This window comes from Rhinatrema bivittatum, chromosome 1, assembly GCF_901001135.1.
Source record: "Rhinatrema bivittatum chromosome 1, aRhiBiv1.1, whole genome shotgun sequence".
NCBI lineage: Eukaryota > Metazoa > Chordata > Amphibia > Gymnophiona > Rhinatrematidae > Rhinatrema > Rhinatrema bivittatum.
This window is the reverse complement of record NC_042615.1, coordinates 68,333,861-68,356,280: the sequence shown is the minus strand read 5'-3', so window position 1 is coordinate 68,356,280 and position 22,420 is coordinate 68,333,861. Positions and strand designations below refer to the sequence as shown.

General features: G+C 43.7%; 1 protein-coding gene across 5 annotated transcripts in view; it reads right to left on the bottom strand.

Moving 5' to 3' along the window:
- The window catches only part of GLRB (glycine receptor beta), a 255,060-nt gene extending 235,513 nt beyond the window's left edge, over positions 1 to 19,547 (bottom strand). The window contains exons 1-4 of one of the 5 annotated variants that reach the window (XM_029615712.1): positions 19,320 to 19,547; positions 18,579 to 18,732; positions 17,825 to 17,852; positions 9,021 to 9,175 (exon numbers count right to left, since the gene is read on the bottom strand). In XM_029615712.1, the coding sequence (XP_029471572.1) occupies positions 9,021 to 9,175; positions 17,825 to 17,852; positions 18,579 to 18,634 (239 nt within the window). In that variant the 5' untranslated portion in view covers positions 18,635 to 18,732; positions 19,320 to 19,547. The other 4 variants (XR_003858600.1, XR_003858595.1, XR_003858602.1 and 1 more) reach the window with 4 other exon arrangements.
- Positions 19,548 to 22,420: the final 2,873 nt, after the last annotated feature.

The window sequence follows — 22,420 nt, the reverse complement described above, 5'->3', positions numbered from 1 at the left end:
AGCTCCTGATAGTGGGCTCCCCAACCATGGAGGCTTGCATCTGTCATGAGTACTAGCCAGTCCGATGAAGTTAGAAATACTCCCTCTCTTAGATGATTCATTTGTAGCCACCATTGTAATTGGGAGACTTGCATCAGCAAGGGAAGCCAAAATGAGTAATCCTGAGACTGTGGATTCTACTGAGACAGCAGGGAACGGTGGAGAGGATGCATGTCTGTGAGAAAGCAGCTGGTGTATTTTCAAGGTAATTATTCAGTCGCTGTTGAGGTAGGTTGTAGAGTGCCACAGGGGTCATCTCTCTAATTCTGTTCAATTTGTTTTATGAGCAGAGTCGGCAAGATTATTCTGGAGGCAAGTTTTCTGCCATACATATAAGCAGATCAATAGTTCCTAGCCCCTTTGGCATTGCATAGGGAGGCTTGTTATAAGCAGTTGGGAATATATGTCTGGAATCATTGAAGAATTGGCTGAATGAGAGCAAGTTGGTGCTGAATGTTAAGAAAAACAGAGATTCTATTTCTGGTGAATAATAAATTAGATCTTTTGAAGCTGATGGGGGAGGAGATTCTTCCTAAGGAGGAGGTTAGAACCTTAGGGATCCAACTAGATTCAACTTTGAGTTTAGAAAAACATGTTTCACTTCTGGTGAGAAATAGCTACTTGAAAATTAAATTGCTTAGGCAAACTAAACCATTTTTGTATGTTACGGTATTAAGGTCAGTGGTTTATGTTTTAGTGCTACATTGATTATTGTAACACTATTTTGGGGAATGCTTGTAAAAACTTCAAAAACTACACAGATAATCCAGAATAAGGCAGCTCGCATTGTGACAGGAAGCTCTAGGAGAACTTCTCCTGAGCCATTATTATTGGATCTGCATTTGCTCCCAGTGGGTGCCAGATGCAAATTTAAGAATTTGTCTCTGGCTTTTAAAGCTTTAAAAGGAGTAGGTTCACAGCAATTGAAAAAAAACTGTCTCTGTTGGTAGAAGCCTAGCAGAAGTTTAAGGTCTCTGAAAGGCATTTTTTTGAGAGTTCAGGAAGTTAAAATGTTTCAACATTCTCACCTGAAGGCAAGATCTTTCTCAGGAATGGTCCCCCAACTTTGGAATCATTTGCCATCCAGTTTGAGAGAAGAGGTGGATTTGTTAAAATTCAGGAAAGCTTTAAAAACTTGCTTGATGAAAGATATTGTTCTACAGGGTTGACTAAGCTGTTGTGATCTCCTTTGCAAATGTATTTTTGAATTTGTTTGAGTTTATATTATAAATTGCTTAGGAAGATGTAGTATGTTAGGCGATAAGTAAAATCAACCTAATAATTGAAGGTTGACCGACGTGCCGCAAATGCGCAGTAGAGACCAGCTCTACCGCGCATGTGCGGGCGAGCACGTCGGTCTCTGCCAGAAAAAAAAAAAACATGGCGGTGTCGAGTGGCAGCGGCGGGGGCCAGTAGCGAGGGACGGACTGAGTGAGAGGGAGGGAGGAGTGGGAGAATGAGGGAGAGGTGAGAGGTGAGAGACAGGGATGTAAGTGGAAGGGGGAGAGGGAGAATGAGGGAGAGGTGAGAGACAGGGATGTGAGTAAGTGGAAGGGTAAGAAGTTGTGGAGCAGAGAAAAAGGGAGTGGAGGAGGGCTGAGGGGGAGAGGATGGGAGTGACTGAGGGAAGGGGAGGGAGGTGAGAGTGAGAGTGAGGGGAAGGAGGCAGTGGGAGACAGAGGGTGAGTAAGACTGAGTGGAGGAAAGGGGAGGAGTGAACGAGGGGAAGGGGGAGAGAGGGAGAAAAAGTGTAGAAGGGTGCTGTGTTAGAAAATGGACTGAAAAAAAAATGTAATGTAGCCCGTTTTAACGGGCTTAACGGCTTGTTTTAAATAAATAAGCCCACAGCACCACTTCCAGGGTTGCCGCCATTAAACCAAACACTAGTAGATTCAACCTCACGGTCGGGCGAATAGCATCCATCCACAGATGCATTAACTTCTGAATACAAATTGCCAGCAAGAAAACTTTGCCCTGCTTCGTGCTGAATCGAACCCAGACATAGTCCAGCGACTGAACAGGCTGAAGACTGCTCTCGGCCAGGTTCACCCCCCAGCCGAGTTCCTGCAACAGGGAGATCACCTTGCAGGTCACCAATCAGCCACTTATCCAGATACTGGTGTACTAGGATCCCATCCTTCCTCAACTCTGCTGCAACCACCATCCTTAACTTTGGAAAAGGTTCTGGGAGCAGTGGCCAAATCAAAAGGCAGTGCCCCGCAACCGATAATGGCGTCCCAAAACCGCAAATCATAGAAAACATTGTGATTTCATTGAACGGGAATATGTAGATTTGCCTCAGACAGATCCAGGGAGGTCAGAAATTTCCCCAATTGTACGGCCATAATCACTGAGCACAACGTTTCTATGCGAAAATGAGTCGCCTGCAATGGAAGGTTGGACCCCTTTGAGATCCAGGATGGGTCAAGATTGTATTTTTTCTTAAATCTCCAAACACAGGCTGACATTAAATCACAGTGCAGTATGGACAAACTTGAGCTGAGAAATGAATATTTTGTTTCCGACCCAGGCTGCATAGACAGCTTGAACTGAAAAGGCTCACTTAAGCTGGGAAGTAAACGTCTTGAATCTCCAACACAGGCCGATAACAAAACAATGCAGTACAGGCAGCTTGAAATGAGAAGGCTCAACTACGACCAAAGTTTCGCTCAAAAGCTTCCTCAGGAGCCAAAAAGTTAGCAAAATTCACAATGTCCACCAAAAACAAACAGTGCACTGTGGTTTAATGTCAGCCTGTGTTTGGAGATTTAAGAAAAAATACAATCTTGAACAATAAGCCTTGTTATATATATTTTTCGAAAAATGGACTATACATATGAGTGACTGCAAATGATTGAGAGGACCGGGCGATCGCCACGGTGAGGGAGAGACACTGGCTGGCTTGCTGATGCGGTTCACTTCCTTTCATAATAATTTTTTACCAATATCATATTAAAAAGTATTAAAATATTAAAAATTTAAAAAATATATACGGTGAGCATTTCTTAAAAAGAATAGGCCAGCAGCAGTTGGCAATCCCGCTAATTAATAAGAAAAGCATAGAATCCAAACCAGGCCAGAGGCAGCAGCGGCTGTATCAAGGGCAGTACCAGGAACTGAAACAGAAATACAATGTAGCAAGGTGGTTTTGAGAGTGGCAGCAAGAGACTGGTGAGGGAAGACTGGCAATGATGAAGGTTGTGGGGGTGAGAGTAGAAGGGGTCTCATCTTTTCTTTTTAAATTGAAGTTAGTGGGGGTATTTTGCTGTGTTATGGGATGTAGGTCCTCATTGTATTACTAGTAATACTAACAGTGTGTTGTATGTCTTGTAAGTTTTGTTCTGTGTGGTTTAAAATAAACAGCTAAACAACAAAATTGGAGGTTAGGATTGCAAGAGCTTCTTATTTTTTTGTGTTCTGAGAATTCTAGGCAAAAACTATCAAAGCAACCATTTACAAGGGTTATTTGCCATACTCTTGAGGCCACCAAAGAATGTGAAAACCCCAAACCAACATTGTGGTAGCTCTGGTCACCACCCTCCCCTGATCTTACCATAATGCACAGTGCTAACAATTTTCCAGTCATCATACAAGTCTGACCACCTGCAGGAGACTGCACTTCCTCCTTTACATTCTTAACTGAAAACTGTAGACAAAAATTGGCCAGTTGGCTAAGCTAATTGTGTCACGTCCCACATTTATATAAGATTGTGATAAAGCACCATCACTGCAGCATGCTGGTCGAACCTTGCATTTCATTTTGGGAGCTTGATACAACCATATCACCACTCTGTGCAAGTCATCTTTGTTTTGTGCTTTTCCATTCAAGGTAAATGATCCATACATAGACCTCCATTTCTTTTAATCTACATCTTCCCACTTTTCCTTTTAGTACTGGCCTCTGCTAAGTATATTAATGTTTCTATTATAGTCCCTTCTTTTGTCTTTGGTACACTGAGTTCCACAAATCTCTTTTTGAAGGATTTGTGTTATGGGACCTTGGACATTGCTAGCCTTCCTTTGGACTGCTTCCATCTGTTCAATTTCTTTACAAATCCATAGGCTCCAGAACTCCACACATTGTTCTTTTACATGCCTCTAATGAGATTGTATTATGAAATATGCAAATTAAAATTCTTATATTTTACTAGCGGTACCCGGCCACGCGTTGCAGTGGCAGAGTCAGGTTCTTTACCCTCCCTCCCCCTTCCCCAATTACCTCAGTCATTCATCCTCCTCCCCCTTGGTCACTCACCCCCCCCCCTTCTCTCCCCTGTCCCCACTTCAACTCTCTCCCCTCACACCTCTCCCCTCATTCTCCCTCCCCTCCCCCGCCTACCCTTCAGATCAGAAAACCTTTGTCTATTTCTGTGGGAACCCCCCACCCCAAACCCCCCCCCCCAATCCCAACCCTTTAAATCAAATAACCCCCCACCCTCCTGCCCCCTCCCAAGACCTGGGAAATTAAAATTGTTGGTGCTACCTGTGGTCTGTGCGTGTTATGTAGCCAAATAGGGGAGTGCCTAACCAAATGTGCACTTCCAAATTTGTTTTGTGGTCTGGGGAGGACTATTTTGGTGCGTTCCCAAGATCGTGCAAGTTTAGTGTATGTATTTGTGTGTGAACCTCCCCCTTCCCCCAAAAAACAACCCTATGAGAAAAGTTCTTAAACTAACCACCCCACACTCTCCTGCCCCCCCTCCCCCAGCCCCGCAAAAAACAGTAGCCCACCCCCCTGCTCCCCCCCTGAGTTGCTGAATAAATGAAACCTGCCCCCCCTCGTGACCCCCTCCCCAAGATGTTCGCAATAAATTCATTACCACCCCCCACCCTTCAGATCCCCCCCCCCCCCCCGAGACCTGATAAAAATGTCAGTCGGTGGAGCGGGTGTTCAGGAGCAATCTGGGAGCGATGTATTGGCATTGGTCCGTCGGCTGTGAGCACTGAAACGGGTTCCGACAGCCCTTTGCCCTTACTATGTCAGTGGGGTGGAGCAATGGCATTGGTAGGTCCTCTGACATAGTAAGGGCAAAGGTCTGCCAGCTGCCAGTCCTGAAAATGGCGCCGAGGGGCCCTCGCCCTTACTATGTCACATGGGCTACTGCCGTCATTGGTGTCCCCGAGTGGCATAGTAAGGGAAAGGGCCGTCAGCGCCATTTTGATTGCTGGCAGCAGACGGCCGTAGTGCAGGAGATGTGTCCCGGTCCTGGCCCACCGCTGGAGCCTCCCGGACTTCTGTCAGGTTTTGTGTGTGTTGTGAGGGCCTGGGAAGTAAATAAATTTGACATGTGCGGGGGGGGGGGGGGGTGTGTGAGGAGGGTGGTTGTGTGTATGTTGGGAAGCTGTGGGAAGTAAATCAATTTGGCATGTGTGTGGGGGGTGTGAGGAGGGTGGTGGGTGTATTTTATCTGTAAAGGAAATAGTTATCTTCCGGCGAAAAAAGTGCGCGAATGTGTTAAAATGGAAGTGAAACGTGATCCTGGACTGGCGAAATGATTAGTGTAGCGTGTGTTGGTGTAAGGTGTAACAGATGGCGCTTACGTCCAGCAGATGTCGCTGTTTTCTGGAAAAAATGTTTAAACCTATTTTACCTGTCACGGGTGTGACATATCTGTAATGTAAGTACAGAAGAACTTTCCTGTATGCTAAATGAAGGTTGTGTCCAAATTTGAAAACAATCGGTTCAGTGGTTTCTGAGATTAGCGATTTTGTCCAAACTATTTAACATTTTTATTTACATAGATTCTGAACAGGAGTTTAAAGTGTCTTTCTAATAAAAGTAGTTTTGTAAAATTGGACCTTTGGGTTATTTGTCAATAATTTCCCTGTAGCATTTCATTGATCTCTGCTCAGTTAACTTGTCAAATTCATTTTTGTTGGTTGGTTTTAAATAAGAAACTACTATTTACCTGATAATTTCCTTTTCCTTGACGTTTGGATCCCCTGGCATGAACTTTCATGCCAAAAGAGCGTAGTGTCTGATATTTATCCTCCGGCAACCGAGGAACTGGGGATTCGTTCCACTTACTGGCTAGTTTCTCCAACTCGTTCCCAAACAAGAGCAAACCTTAAAGGACAATTTCATAACGTTAGCCTTGGAGGACGATCAGCCAACCAATTTCTCAGACATAGTTGATGCCTGGCCACTCTGACTAAAACCACCCTTCTGGCTGAGATGCGGACCAAATCGCAGCTCGCATCTGCCAAAAAAGGTGGCCGCTGGCTCCATTACTGCCCGGGAATTCACTCCAGATTCATAGTCCTCCTGAGAGAGATGTAAACAAAAGTACACCACCAGGGAACAACAACAAGATATCTGCAACTTCACTGCCACTGCTTCAAATGCTTAAGGATGGCCTCAATCCTTCTATCATACATATACTTCAAGGCCACTCCTCCCTCCATGGGAATAGTCATCCACTTGTAGATGGCACAGAGAAGCGTATCCACTTTCAGAAAACACAAAACGCTCTCTCAGCACTGGATCCAGAGAATACAGGCCTTCCAAAACCCGACCCCCTTTGAAATTAGATTCCAAGACGCCCCACTCAAAAATCAATCAATTCTTGAATGGCCTTGCACAAAGAAACCAAATTAGGATTTTTTTTCTCTCTGGCTCAGACATGGAATCATCCCCTGGGACTTCCAGCATCTTTAATGTTTGGGAAATCAGAACCAGTAACTCATTTCTATGAAGGAACTGCAACATAGGCCTATAAGGTTCCAGTCCCAGAGGAATTTCCCGTCCTGCATAGAGTCAGGATCGGCCTCATCATTCGTAACATCTGGATCCATATCGCGAAAACCCGCTGCCAATCTAGGAATAATTCAGCGCTTAACTGTAGTCCCAGGCGAGTGAAAGATCACCACCTGCGACTCTGGCCTGGCAAGACTGGTCGGGGCTGAAGGTTCTATCTGAAGAAAGGATTGAAATCCTTGAATAAAAATTTCACCCCAAAAAATTCAGAAGGATCCATGTCAAGACCCAGGGGCAGGTGTCCAGAGCCCACTGAACTACTTTCTCCTGCTGACAAATCAGTTAGGGGAGTCCCAAGATCAGGTAACCCTTCTAAGTAGTACTTTCTCCATTCCTGCACCAAGCTGGGAAGAACCGGGCTTAGTAAAGTCAGAGGGGAGTAATTCCCCAAGTCTCCAAACAGCGCCAGGCTGAGATGCCCGAATATGATATGCCACACAGTGCAAGGCACTTAGTTTTTCTTCACTACAGGCGCCATGCACAACACTGTGCCGAAATAAGCACCCAACTGAGCTCCAACAGGACGCTCAAGGAATGCACATAAAACAAGCGCATTTGTGCGTATGAGCCTAAAAAAGGCACATGTGTGCACAATTTGGGCGCCCTGGTAGGTGGTATGCTCTTAACTAGGTGCTCAACTAGGCACACAATCAAAATACACAACCCGACAGAACCGAAGAGGGCAGAATATGACGCACAAAAAGTGGGCGAATGCACCGCCTTAAGCCTACCACGCGACAAACTAGCTGAGCCTTGGCGTGGGGCCTAGTCGCAAGGGCTGCTCAACCCATCAGGCTGCCCCATCTCAACCACCAGAGGCAGGAACGGCAGTTGGATCTCTCGCCAAGCATGGAGACCAGAAAGGAGAAACGAGGAGTCCCTAATCAACTCCCCTTCTCAAATTTAAAAACTTTTACTGAGCTCAGCTCATCCCAGATGAGTACAAACACAGTCTCTGGCTGCGGAGAAAGAGGTCATGACCCTTGCCTTTCAGATTTATTTTTTTTTTTTACAGCTAAGTCCACACCAGTGCAAAGGCACTCATCTAAGAAACCACAAAAATCACCTCAGGAATTCTCAAAAGGGGGAGGGACCATTTGGTATCACCACAGGAGAGCAAAGCAAATTAAATTTGTTTCTTTCTCCTTGTAAAACTTAAAGCAATCCCCAGTAGGGAGATACATATCCACCATCTGCTGGAGAGGAAGAATACTGGCAGGCTGATGTCACTACTGGAGTATATATACCATGACGTCAGTTTTGCTCCATCTCCATAAGCCACTGGTCCTAAATTCATCTGTCTGAGTGCTAGGAAACAGTTACTGCACAGAGAACATACTGGAAAGCTCAGATTGTGATGTGAAGTCCTCTACTAGCTAATTACTGTATTTTTACATAGCATCTTTGACCAAAACACATCATGTGATGTCATGTACTATTATCTTAAAATATCAACTACAGCAAGAACACATCCCAAAAAGCATTGCCTCTGAAGAAACAATGTAAAAAACAGATTTCAATCAATCTGAGCTGATATTACTTGTAAGGCACGGTCATGCATACAAAGGTACACTGAAGGTCTCACTTTTTACACAGTAACTTATCACTAAAGAGACATTTTAAAAGATGAAGACAGATAACTGCATGCTCTAGGTATGTTTTGTACTTTAATATATCATGTGTGACATTTTATCAAGAGTTTTAATCAAGCTGTTCCTTATACTATTCATTATCTGCTCATCTGGTGAATGCCAGGGTAAGATAAAGGAAGGAATGACATGTTTTTGGATCAAAGATTTTATATGAAAACATTAAATAACTCCCCCCAATAACATTTTTTATATTGTCATGGCTAGGGTAGCTGAGATCTACATTGGAATTATATGGCTACTACTGTTTGTTATTCTTCAATGTATGGTGAAGGTGAGAACAGAGTGTGAAATCTGATTTGATATTTGCATCTTAATAGGGGAATAAGAGGTGACAACTATATCGTCAATGTATTTTATAACCGTATGCTAGTTTAACTCATGTACCACTTTGCATTTGCAATTGTTGAAAAGGACAGATACATGCTTTTTAAAAATGAATTGTGCCTACTGGAATACATACTGCCCTTCTTGGCTATGACTACACTGGTAAAGTTCTCATTTTATGACATTATCTACTCCATGATCAATAATTCCCAGTCTCCCCAAACCACAACAAAACAGAAATGACGTACGATGGGCAAAGATACTGCTTCTTTTTCCCCTTTCCTTTCTTTGATGATTTTGGCTTGCAATGGCCTTCTTCAATCCACAAGGAGAAAAGAAGAGACACAACAATCACCAGAAGGAACTTCATTTTGGTGCTTAAAATCTCAGAAGAACAGCGGACCTGTAACAGGAGCAAACGTGAATGTTAGACAATATACTAAAAGAAATTGAAAAAGAATCAAATGCTCTGCATCTATAAAATACAAATATAACAGACTGCAGAGAAAAGTGTCTTCAACAAGGCAAAAAAAATAAGTCTCACAAAAATAAATCTTACTGAGCATTTCTCAGACAACCATCAAAATGAGAAATGACTATTTACCTGATAACTTCCTTTTTTTTTTTTAGGTCAGAGATGAATCCAGAATCAGTAGGTTATGCACCTCTACCAGCAGATGGAGTTGGAGCAAACTGACATCACAGTATATATATACTCCTGCAGTGGAAACATGTAGTCATGCAGAAGGACCACAGCACAATCATTCAGCAGCCAAGGGCAGGAAGCTGAATTCATCTGTCTGTCCTAAAGAAAAGAAAAAGCAGGTAAGTAGTAATTTCTCATTTCTTAAGTGTCCAGATAGATGAATCCAGAACCAGTGGGATGTACCCAAGCTACTCCTGAACAGGTCAGAAGGCTGCCCGCGGTCCAGTCAAAACTGCATGTGCAAAGGCTGTATCCTCTCATGCCTGCACCTAGACAATAATACCTGGAAAAGGTGTGTAAAAGGAGGACCACATCAAAGCTCAGCAAATGTCGACGGGAGACAGTGTAACCTCCACCCATGACACTGCCTGAGCCCTAGTGGAAAGATCCCTAACCTGAGTAGGCAACGACTTTTCAGCTGTAATATATGCTGTTGTGACTACCTCCTTAATCCAGAGAGCTATTGTATCCCTTGAAGCTGGTTTGCCCCGTTTCCCTCCGCCATGAAGAATAAATAGGCAATCCGTCTTCCGGAAAGGTTTAGAAACCTCCAGATACTTCATGTCTCTTGACATCCAAGGGATGCAACAGACGCTATTCCTCCGCATCTCTTTCCTTATCCAAGAATAGCAAGGAAATAGACTGATTCAAGTGAAAACCTGAGGCTACTTTAGGCAAGAAGGAATGAACAGTATGCAGTTTTACCGCTCCTGGAATCACCCGAAGGAATGGCTCCTGGAAAGACAAGGCCTCCAGCTTGGAAATTCAATGCACAGAACAAATCGCCATGAGAAACACCATTTAAGGTCAGCAACCTCAAGAACAGGCCTTGTCCGACAATACCCACCCTCCTGGGTCCAGACTCTATCTGCTGAGCAAGTTGGATCTGACATTGTCTTTTCCTGAAATGTGCTAGGCTGAGATCTCCTGAAGATGCTCTTCTGCCCATTCTATAAGTTGGTCTATCTCCTGCGATGCTTGCTGGCTCTTGGTTCCTCCCTGCTGATTGATGTAGCCACCATCGTTGCATTGTCTGACATTATTTGGACCACTCGACCCTGCAGCCTGCTACTAAACTGCAAGCATACCAACCAGCCCGCCCGGGCCGTTAGTTCCCGACAGTGAGCTTCTCAACCTTGGAGACTTGCATCTGTCCCTTTCTCAGATGATCCACATGCAACCACCACTGGAGGCGAAAGCAGACTTCCACTGGCAGGTGGAGCAGAATAAAAAAATCCTGAGACTACGGATTCCACTGAACAGCAGGGAATGCTGAAGTGGATGCATATGCACCCTCGCCGACAGTACTGCTTCCAGGGTTGCCAACATCAACCTGAGTACCTGGATACAGGGGGAATAGTGCTCATCAAGAAACGCACCTGATACATCAACTTTTGAATACAAGTTCCTGGAAGAAAAACTCCGACGACTGAGATGGCTAGGGTCCCCACCCAACTGAGCTAATGTAACAAGGAGATCACCTTGCGGGTCACCAGACTGCTCTCTTCTAGAGATTTGGCCCGAATCAATCAGTTGTCTAAATACAGCGGTACCAGGATCCCATTCTCTCTCAGTGCTCCAATTGGAGAGGAATATGGAGAAATGTCTCAGACAGATCGAAGGAAGCCAGAAATACCTGCCTTTATCACTGAGCGTAATGTTGCCATGCAAAAATGAGTCACCTGCAAATGACGGTTGACCCCTTTGAGATCCAGGATGGCATAAAAGGAGCCCTCCTTCTCAGGCAGAACAAAACAAATGGAATATCGATCTGCATTTTCTTCAGAAGTGGGTACTGGTACCACAGTCCTCAGACTAAGGAGCCTTGACAGCGAATATTCCATCCCCTGCTTCTTCTGTGGAGAGTGGCAGGGAAAAATATGAATATGTTCCGAGGAACACTGCGAAATTCCAGCGCATATCCTTCTCATATCAGTTCCAGGGCACACTGATCTGATGTGATCTCTGCCCACCTCTGATAAAAGAGAAAGCGATAACTCCCTCTCTCTTGTTTCCAGGGGTGGGTCAGCAAACCTTCATTGGGAGAGTCAGAAGTTTGCACTACCCTAACCCCCCACCTCAGCTGATCATCCCTCTATAAGGACGAAAATGCTTGGCACCTCTGAAACAACCCCCATACCAAAGGGGCACAGCAACTGCTTATCCTCCGGCAACCGAGCAACCGGAGATTCGCCCCACTTACTGGCCAGCTTTGCCAACTCGCTCCCAAACAAGAGCGAACCTTTAAAAGGAAATTTCATTAGGTTAGCTTTGGATGTTGCATCAGCCAACCAATTCCTTAGCCATAACTGGCATCTGGTTGCTATTACCGAAGCCACTCCTCTGGCCGAGGAGCGGACCAAATCGCAGCCCGCATCTGCTAAGGTGGCAGTGGCAGGTTCCATAACTGCTCTGGAAATCAGTCCAGAGTCATCAACCTCCTGAGAGAGAAGTAAATAAGAGTGAGCCACTAGGGAACAACAGGAAGCTATCTGCAAGGTCATTGCAACTGCTTCAAATGCTTGCTTAAGGATGGTCTCAAATCTAATATCATGCACACCCTTCAAGGCTACTCCTCCCTCTACAGGGATGGTCATTCACTTAGAAACATTACAAACAAGCGAATCCACTTTCGGGAAATGCAGATGCTCTCTCGCCATCGGATCCAGAGGGTATATGCCTTCCAAGGTCAGCCCCCCCTTTAAAATTTGCCTCCAGGAGTCCCATTCAAGATCATTAAGTTCTTGGATGTCCTCCATAACCGGGAAAAAATAAGAGGCTTTATGCAAAGAAACCAAAATGGGATTTTTCTTTGGCTCAGATATGGTACCTGTTCCAGGAACTCCCAGCATCTTCAACATCTGGGAAATCAGGGGTGGCAATTCCTCTCTATGAAAGAACTGCAACGTAGTTCTAATCACTTAGGAATTTCACCATCCTCTAGAGAGACAGGAACTGCCTCATCATCATTGCCTTCTGGATGCCTGTCGGACACCTGCCGCTCAAGGTGTACTTTGGCACGTAAATGCAGTATCAGAAGAGGGAGAGGCCATCGCCTGAAGAACTGAGCTGACAGGATTGGACAGGGCTGAGGACTGAGCCTGAAGAAAGGATTGCAATCCCTGAAAAAAATTCTACCCAAGAAGACAGAAGGATCCATGCCAAAAGCAGGAGGCACCTGTACGTGCCCACTGAGCTATCAATCAAGGGTGTCCCAATATCATATTTACCCATGACCTCATCAAGCTGGGAAGAACCAGGCTTAGAAAAATCAGGGAAACTGCTGCCTGGTCCTAAAAACAGCATTGGCACAAGTTAGAGGGTATGCCAGGTTGAGATGCCCAAATAACAGTCACGCACAAGGCACTTAGGCTTCTTAGCTACAGGCACCAGGCGCCGCTCAACTTAAGTGCACAGAAACGTATGCCTAAATGCGTGCACAGGATAAGCGCACATCCAAGCTAGGCGCCGCTTTACCTGAATGCCCAAGCCGACTCAACTAAGCATCCAAAACTTGGATGCACACCAAGATGCACCGCTAAAAAGACGTCCTCTAGAGGGCAGCCAATTGCATAGGCAAAAGCACACAAACACACTGCCGCAGCCTACCATGCAGAGCGCAGTGGAAAAGCCTTGGAGCAGGGCCTGGCCACAAGAGGTTGCTCAACCCACCAGGCTGCCCTCCTGTCCCTGGACCTCCCCTTGGGGTGGGACAAATGTTGGAACGGCACACTGAGCTCAGAGACCGGGGAAGGGGAACCCCTGAACAACCTTCCTTCACTGTATCTAAAATCTCTTTTTTTTTTTTTTTTTTTAAAGTCTTACCTGAGTTCAGCCCTTCCCAACCGAGACAGTCTCTGGCTGCGGAGGTGGGGTGGGGAAGAGGGCATATGCTGCCACTGTCGCACTCTGCTTCCTGCAACCACTGCCTTTCAGATGTACAAACTGCTAAGTCCATGCCGGCCGAAAAAAACAGCTACCGAACCAAGGCACTCATCTGAGGGACCACAGAAATCACCTCAGGAACAACAGGGGAGGAACCATTTTGTATCACTGCAGGAGAACAAAGCGAACAATGGAGAAGCTACTTACCTGATAATTTCGTTTTCCTTAATGTAGGCAGACGGACTCAGGACCAGTGAGGTTTATGATCCCCTGCCAGCAAATGGAGACAGAGCAAGCTGACATCACAGTATACACAACCTGTAGTGACCCCAGCCTGCCAGTATTCTTCATCTCCACCAGATGGTGGACGTGCATCTCCCTATGGGGATTGCTTTGAGCTTTTTGAAAGGGGAGATCCATGGTCCCTGGGAACAGTGACCCCAGCCTGCCAGTATTCTCTTCAAAAGCAACTGTGGACAGACTAGCAAAAAACGTATTAAAAACAGGTAACCAGAACTGTACTCAACCAACCATAAACACTAGAATCTTATGTGAGTTCAGGTACCCCAAGCTAGGGACTAGATGAATACTTACCAGTAATCCCTTGGGATCCAGAACCTGACACGAGGACTACTGACACATATGCGGCAGCCGAAAGCGGGAAGCTGAATCCATTTATCTACACTAAGGAAAACGAAATTATCAGGTAAGTAATTTCTCCATTTCCCAGTGGGTAGACAGATGGACTCAGGACCAGAGGGATGCAGCAAAGCTACTCCAGCAGGGTGGAAGCTACCAGCAGTCCAGTCAACACCGCACGTGCAAAAGCTGCATCCTCCCGTGCCTGCACATCCAAACGATAAAACCTGGAAAAAAATGTGTAAGGAGGACCACGTCGCAGCTCAGCAGATATCAATAGGAGACAGCAAACTAACCTCCGCCCATGACACTGCCAGAGTCCTAGTGGAACGAGCCCTAACCAGAGTAGGCAATGGCTTTCCAGCATCCACATACACAGCCATTACCACCTCCTTAATCCAATGAGCTATGGTAGCCTGCGAAGCCGGAAGGCCTTGCTTACTCCCACCATGCAGAACAAACAGGCGATCTGTCTTTCGAAAAGACTCAGATCTCCAGATACCGTACAAGACACTTAACATCCAAGGAGCTCAAAAGTCTAAACTCCTCCGCATCCCTGACCTTATCCAAGGATGGCAAGGAAATGGACTGATTCAAATGAAAGTCCGAGACTACCTTGGGCAAGAAGGATGGATCAGTATGCAGCTATAACACCCTCGGAGTCACCCGAAGGAACAGTTCCTGGCAAGGCAATGCCTGCAGCTCAGAAATCCAAAGCGCAGAACATATAGCCACCAGGAACACAAAGCATCAACGTCAACAACTGTAAGGAAAGGCTATGCACAGTGGTCGGAACATAGGGCCCGCCAAAAAGTCCAGCACCAAATTAAGGCGCCACAATGGAAATGGTAACCTGAAGAGAGGCCTAAGGTGCTTCACTCCCTTCAAAAAACGGGGCCACATCAGGATGTGACAAGGAAACACCATTCACCAGGCCTCTGGAACAGGCAAGAGCTGCAACCTGCACCTTCAATGAATTAAGGGCCAAGCCTTTATTCAATCCATCCTGCAAAGTTCCCTCTCATTCTGGATTTTTAACTGAATGAGGAAGAACACTCCACTCCTCAAAACAGGCCTCAAAAACTCTCCAAACCCGCACATAAGCCAAGGAAGTGGAGAACTTGCGAGCACAGAGTAAAGTGGCAATCACCGCAGAGAAATAACTACGCTTTAACAGATGAGCCCTCTCAAGGGCCAAACCATAAGACAGAATCAAGTCGGATCCTCGTGAAGAGTTGGACCCTGCTGAAGCAGATCCATGTGCGTTGGAAGACGAAGGGGGGCCTTCACCAGGAGTCGTCGCAAATCTGCGTACCTCGGAGTACTAGCCCCCTGTGGCCTTTGATCTTGCGAATTATCCTGCCAAGCAAGGGCCATGGAGGAAAGACATAAAGCAATCTAATCTTCCAGTCTGACATGTACGAGGGTGTCTATTCCCAGGGACCACAGAGTTCTCCTTTCAAAAAGCTCAAAGCAATCCCCATAGGTAGATGCACATCCACCATCTGCTAGAGACGGAGAATACTGGCAGGCTGGGGTCACTGCAGGGTTATGTAAACTGTGACTTCAGCTTGCTCCATCTCCATCTGCTGGCAGGGGAGAATAAATCCCACTGGTCCTGAGTCTGTCTGTCTACACACTAGGAAATTTTGCTTTTATTTCTCCTTCTAAATTCTAAAGTAATCCCCAGTAGGGAGGATGCACGTCCACCATCTGCTGTAGACAGAAAATACTGACAGGCTGTCACTGCAGGAGTATATATATTGTGACGTCAGTTTGCTCCGGCTCCATCTGCTGGTAGAGGTGCATAACCCACTGGTTCTGGATTCATCTGTCTGGACGAAATATGTATACATCTTTGCATAAAACAAAATGCTATAAAGCATGAACACTTGCTTTGAGGTTATAGCTTAACTATTCTCATCAAGTTTTATATGGAAACTAAGGTTCACAATATAAATCTCTCACCTGAATGAATCTCTCCATTTTGTTAAGTACACTAACAGGTTATCAAGTAAGTGGCAGAACATGCAACAGCATGTGTAGTAAAGGAAAGCTTTTCAATTATAGAAAGTTCTGGGGAAAATGGAACACTTTAGCTTTTTGCTATATAATACATAGGCAAGTAGTGCAATGCTGGGTAAGACCAATAATCCATTGCACCCAATAGCCTGTCTCCAACAGTGGCCAATCCAGGTCACTTGAAAGTACCCAGCAAATCAAAATGGAGAAATTCATTTTTTGTTCACTCCCAAATATAAGAAATGGTAATCAATTGTAAATGGACCCATCCTCCAGAAATTTCTTCACCCTTTTTAAACCCAGCTATATTAATTAACCTTGACCATATCCACTAGCAACAAGGTCACAAGCTTAAACAGTGACTGGAAAAAAAAAAAAAAACCTTCTTTAAATTTGTTCTAAACCTTATTACTCATTAGCATTATGAAGTGTCACCTAGCTCTACTACTATTGGAAAGGGTGCATAACTGTTCCCTATGAACCTTTTCATCCTACTCAGTTTATAAATCTGTCAAACCCCTCTCAGTCATCTCTTGAATTTGAAGAGCCCTAACCTGTTTAGCCTTTCCTCAAAAGGAAGCTATTCCATCCCCTTTATCATTTTTTATGCCCTTCTCTAATTCTGCTTTACTTTTTGTGAGCAGAGGCAAACAGACTGCACATAATACTCAAGGAATGGTTGTGCCTTAAATTTATAGAGGCACTATGGTACTCTGGATTTCCTATTCATTTATTAGTTTTGGTTTTATATATTATCTTATGTCACCTTATTTTAATTCTACATATATACTACTACTTTCTGCAAAGAGAGCATGTGGTGCACACATAACTTTTAGAAGCCCAACGTTTATGTTTGTCTCACATTTTGTACATACAATGTATACAAACCATGTTTTGTGCATGCTGAGCATATTTTTAGGTGAGCTGCTTTTTTAAACTTCAATACATTTGCTAACTGCATCAGAAAATGTATAAAGAAAATGTGCACTGAAGTTCAGTTACATTTTTTTTACTCACATCTTATTGTTAGGGATTTTCATATTCAGTTTTTATTTTAATTTTCCCTATGAATTTCTCAGTGTTTATTGTAATGAACTAAAATAGGAAAAAATCTATGGAAACATTTTTTCCACTGATTTTTCTCCTTTTTATTTTGTTATGATAAACACTGATAAAATCCTAGGGAAAAATAACAAAAACTGAAAATGAAGGTGCCTACTTACTGCATAGAGCCGTGGATAGTAGCGATCTATACTGGGACCATATTTATCTCATTAATGATCTGGAAAAAGGAGTACTGAGCGACATGATCAAATCTGCAGGTGGCACAAAGTTATTCAAAGAAGTTAAAACATGCAGAATGAGGAATTGCAGAACTTTATAAGACTGAGGAACTGGGCATCTGACAGATTAATATTAATATGGACAACTGCAAAATGATGTTCATAGGGAAAAATACTCCTAACTCCGTACACAATTCTGGGTTCCATATTACGAGTAGCTTATAACTTGGAAACATTGTGGTCAATACACTGAATTCCTCAGCTCAGTGTTCAGTAATAGTCAAAGGAAATAGAATGCTAGAAAGGATCTGAGATTTTATTCGACCTGTGTCACACCTTTTCATATTGCAAAGCTGTGGCATATACGTGAGTTGTTCACATAAATCTGCAATACAAGACCCCTATACCACTAATTCTAGGTTCAGTTTCACAGACCAATACTAGCCCCAGAAAATGTACACCACCTGTGACCAGGAATTAAAGTTTCCAGAACGGAGAAAACTGGAGTTACACACACCTCTGCATTGGTGAGCAAATGCCTTGATCTGCAGAAAGAAACAATTTGTATTTACCTGGGTGCACATTTTTTGAGCAATAGACCCTATTAAATTGTGAATTACATGCACAAAAAAGTGCGCACAGCCAAGAGCACTTTATATCAGGGTCCATATCAGGAAAAATGACCATTAACCTTTCATTTTCTATCCTCTAACCAGTTACCAATACACAAGTCACTGCCTGCTACTTATTAATTTGTAATTTTTTTTCTTAAGTATCAATTCAATATTTCAATTAACTTATGAGAAGCTGCTACACAGTGATGTCTTCAAGCAATGTACAAGTTGATTTCTGATTACCTCCTCAATGTCTCTCAACCATTTTATATATTTCTGTAACCAAAGAGCATCTCACATGAACATTTTATGAAATTTTACCATGTGCTTTAAAATTCTATTTGAATAAGTTCAATAAAAAGGCTTACATAAAGTTAGACATACTAGTATTATATGCATTTTAAAATGTGCTAAATGCACGGCACACACTAATTCCAAAAACTGACCTATACTTCAGGAAAGTATAGGTAATATTTGTATTATTATTTATGGTAATACATACCTCATTTGCTTCTCATTAACATGTTTTAATATGTAAAATCACTGCATTTACAGTTCAGTATTTTGGTACCTAACAGTTTACGCATATTAACAAAATATGCGACAGATAAGACAGGAGTTTAACGCATGTTAAAAGGTGTTAATACATTGACCCACAGATGCCGGCCTTCCAAATGCTCAGGAAACAGAATATCAAGGGAGATAACGACCATCTAGTCTGCCCGAGTCCCTTTCTGCTGCAGACCATTGGTGGTGTCTATAAAATAAACGACCATCCTCCGATATGAACAGAGCAAGTGGTGAAGGTGATCTGGGAAAGGACAGATAATACCATTTCACCACATGACATCTGACCTCCCTCAAATACCAGAGCTTCCGGTCACCTTAATTCACAAACCTGTCTTAGCATTCCAATAAATAGGGAAGCAAATCAAGCAAGCACCCTTAAATACCGCAGATTTCTTCTTCCCACACTTGCTACACGTGTAAAATAAAAAAAAAAAAATCATCACACGCAACCACCAACACAGCTCTCTCAAACCGTTCCGGTTCTCTCTACCTACCCGTGCCATTTAAGAGCAGATTGCGTTCGGCACCGCGCAGAACTCGCGAGGCCAATATAAGACGGCACCTGAACCGCGCGGGGCCTCCTATCAATAGTGAGAGGGCGGAAAATCGGGCCTCTCAGGGAGAAAGGAGCGGGGAAACCGAGCAGGGGTCAGTTGGAGTATTCACCCAACTCTGCACCCACCCCAGCGTCTCTCTTGTGGCTATCTATGCTCACTCTGCACCCCCAACCCCTCCATGCCTGGCGTCGCTCCGGGAACGCAAAGGTTGTCAATGTCCCCCCTCCCAAAAAAAAAAAAAACAACAGTTGCCGCCTCACTGTTTGCTTACCGCGGCTACCGCCGCCTCCTCCACACACAACCCCACTCCAGCAACAACCACTGTAGGCTCAAGACAGGAGACAGCTACTAACGCTAATGGCTGCGCCGCAATCACTCGTCTGCTGCGCACCGCCAGGCGAACGCAACGTGGGGACGCAGCACGTCACCCGCACGCTCCCGTCATCCAACGTCTGGCCCTCTCCGGAACAGTAATGCACCGCCCACCAGCTGCTGCTGGGAGGGCGTCACGCGAGGCAGGCAGGTAAAAAATCAGAGAACTTTATTGGCACGAATTTTGATACCTGATATCAAAGCAGTACATAGCATGAATAAAATAAAACGGCTAAGGAAAAAGTTACAAAATAATAACAGTAAAGTTATAGGATACGAAAAGTACAATATCAAGAACAAGTCGCGATTATCAACTAGCGTTGCCAACTTTCAACCGTCAAATTTCCGAACATTCGGAGATGTTAAAATGTTCCCTGATGCGTTAGAAAAACAGAAACAGAGAACATGATAGCCCTATCTAGTGTTCCCAGCTTACTTCCCACTACAGGGCAAAGGACCCCATTCTGACTTTCCCCTCACATTTTTGTTTGCAATTAATGATCCTCTACACTTGTTCCATGGTTTCTTGAACTGTTTTGTCCCTTCCCTCTCCCCTAGGAGATTGTTCCATGCATCCACCTCCCTTTTTGTGAAGAAATATTTTCTGATGTTATTCCTGAGTCTACCTCTTTGGAGCCTCATATCATGATCGTTAGCTCTGAAACTTCTTACTCTGAACATGGTTTGCTTTTTACTAGGGCCAAAGTACACTTTGTAAATTTTTTTTAGACTTCTCAATAAACTGAACTGGTCTACTTAAATAAATGTATCAAACACATAAGGGTAGATTTTCATAGGTGTGCGTGCTTCCCTGCTGATTTTATCATGCACGCGCATGGTTTTTTTTATTTTTTAAATTCTTAATTTTCAATTTGTTGAAACAATTACCCAGGAAATAAACTCTTGTTCAGAAAATTTAAATGTCTTAAACAGAAACAATATCTAGCAAGATTACAAGATATATTAAATGCAATTTTATCATATTAAGACATAAAAAAAAATATAAGATAATAAGGAGATGGGTAAGGAACGTCTACTGAAGCATTACAATCACTTTAGCATAAAATGCTATAATCTAAACTGTGCTGATTGATGCTAGGAACATACTTTTTTTTTTTTTTTACTTCTATTCTGATGTAGTTATTAAGGGGAGGTGAGATGTCAAAAACTCTTTTAATTGGACAGGATCAAAAAAGATGTCATTATTATTCTTATAAGTGATACATGCCTTACATGGGTATTTCAGGGTGAATCAGGCCCCCAACTTTAATGTATCTTATCTCATTGTGAGAAATTCTTTTCGACGCTGTTCGGTGGCTTTCACAACATCCGGAAAAACCAAAATAGGATGACCATACAATTTTTCTTGCCTATGTCTAAAGAATAATCGCAAAACATTGTTCCTTTCTGATAAAAAGGCAAAAGAAATAAGTAATGTTTTTCTCTGGTCAACTTCTACGTCCTGAGACGTCTCAATAAGATTTGTTAAATTTAAGGATATATTTTGCTCCTCTATCTGAGATGACAGTTGCAAGTAAAAAGCTTTAACTATTACCGGTAAGGCTGATTCAGGAAGATATGTCTTAAACAAATTCAAAGGAGAATTAAGTTTAATTACAGGAAAATTAAGTGTCCTTAGATTATGGGCTCTTAAGGAATTTTCAACTGCCTCAAGCCGTTTTGAGACAATTCTATCTGAATCAATTAGTTTTACCTGCGTTTTTTCAATGGAGAAAATCCTTTTATCTAATTCCTCCGTTTTCATATTGAAACTAAAGATTAATTGATTATTTGAAAATGTTTGATTTTTGGTATCTAATGTTACTTGTGAAAGAATTTTAATTGAGTTCTCAATTGATTTTAATGTTGACCAGATACTTTCTAAAGTAATATTTTCAGATTTAGTAATAAGTTTGCATGCAACCAGAGCTTTGAGTTGCTCTTCCTCCCCAGCCCCACCAGATACCCCAGACACCACTGTTGCTCTTAGCACCACAGGAGTGGATGCTTTTTGCATCAATGGTGTAGAAGTCCTTCCACCCAAATTCAGCTCTTCCGAATGCTGTAATCCACTATTTTCCTTTAAATCTCGTTGAGTTGTCACACTGAGACTTGAAGACTGCACCTTCGGCAGGTCCACACCTGCCTCCAATAATATAGGTGTAGAAGTAGATGTTTCAATTTTCCCAGGGTATGTGGGCTTATTTGGAGAACCAGGGCTAAGCATGACTTCAAGAGTCAGAGGGGATGGCATACGTTCTTCAGTCATCCCCCCAATGACTACGCTCTCCGGTACACAAGTTCCAGCAATTGGAAAGAATCCGGGGATCTGTGGCTGATTGGGGTCGATTGCAGGTGAATTTCACATTTCACCCCTTAATCAACCCTTCCTCTTAGTATGTGGCATCAAAAAATAAGAGGAAATAAACAAATGTTTAGGTAAAAAAAAAACCTGTCCTCCCGAAATCTTAACCAAATCCAATCAATTACACAGTCAATTACCACCTCCCTATTTATGGAGGGTTTCCAGGAGAGAGATAAAGAAAAGAAATAAAAAGAAAAAAGTCTTTTATTATATTACATATCAAGTATGGAATGGAATCTAAGAGATCTCAAAGAAAACTCCAGTATGTCGCCAGAATCGGAGAAAGCAGCCCGCCACAGGAGGGGCGGTTTAAATCCTTACCCATCCCTCCCAGATGACGTCAAACTCCGGGGACACCTCCATAGAGCGTCGGAGTGCAGCAGAAGTCCTCCACCCTCTCCCAACACAAGGCAGGTAAGTCAGACAGCAGGGAAAAGAGTGTCTCCTCTCTCCGTTGTCCCTCGGGGAAGTGGATGCAGGAGGGACGGTTTAAATCCTTACCCATCCCTCCCAGATGCCGTCAAACTCCGGGGACACCTCCACAGAGCGTCGGTGTACAGCAAAAGTCCTCCACTCTCTTCCAACACAAGGCAGGTAAGTCAGACAGCAGGGAAAAGAGCGTCTCCTCTCTCCGT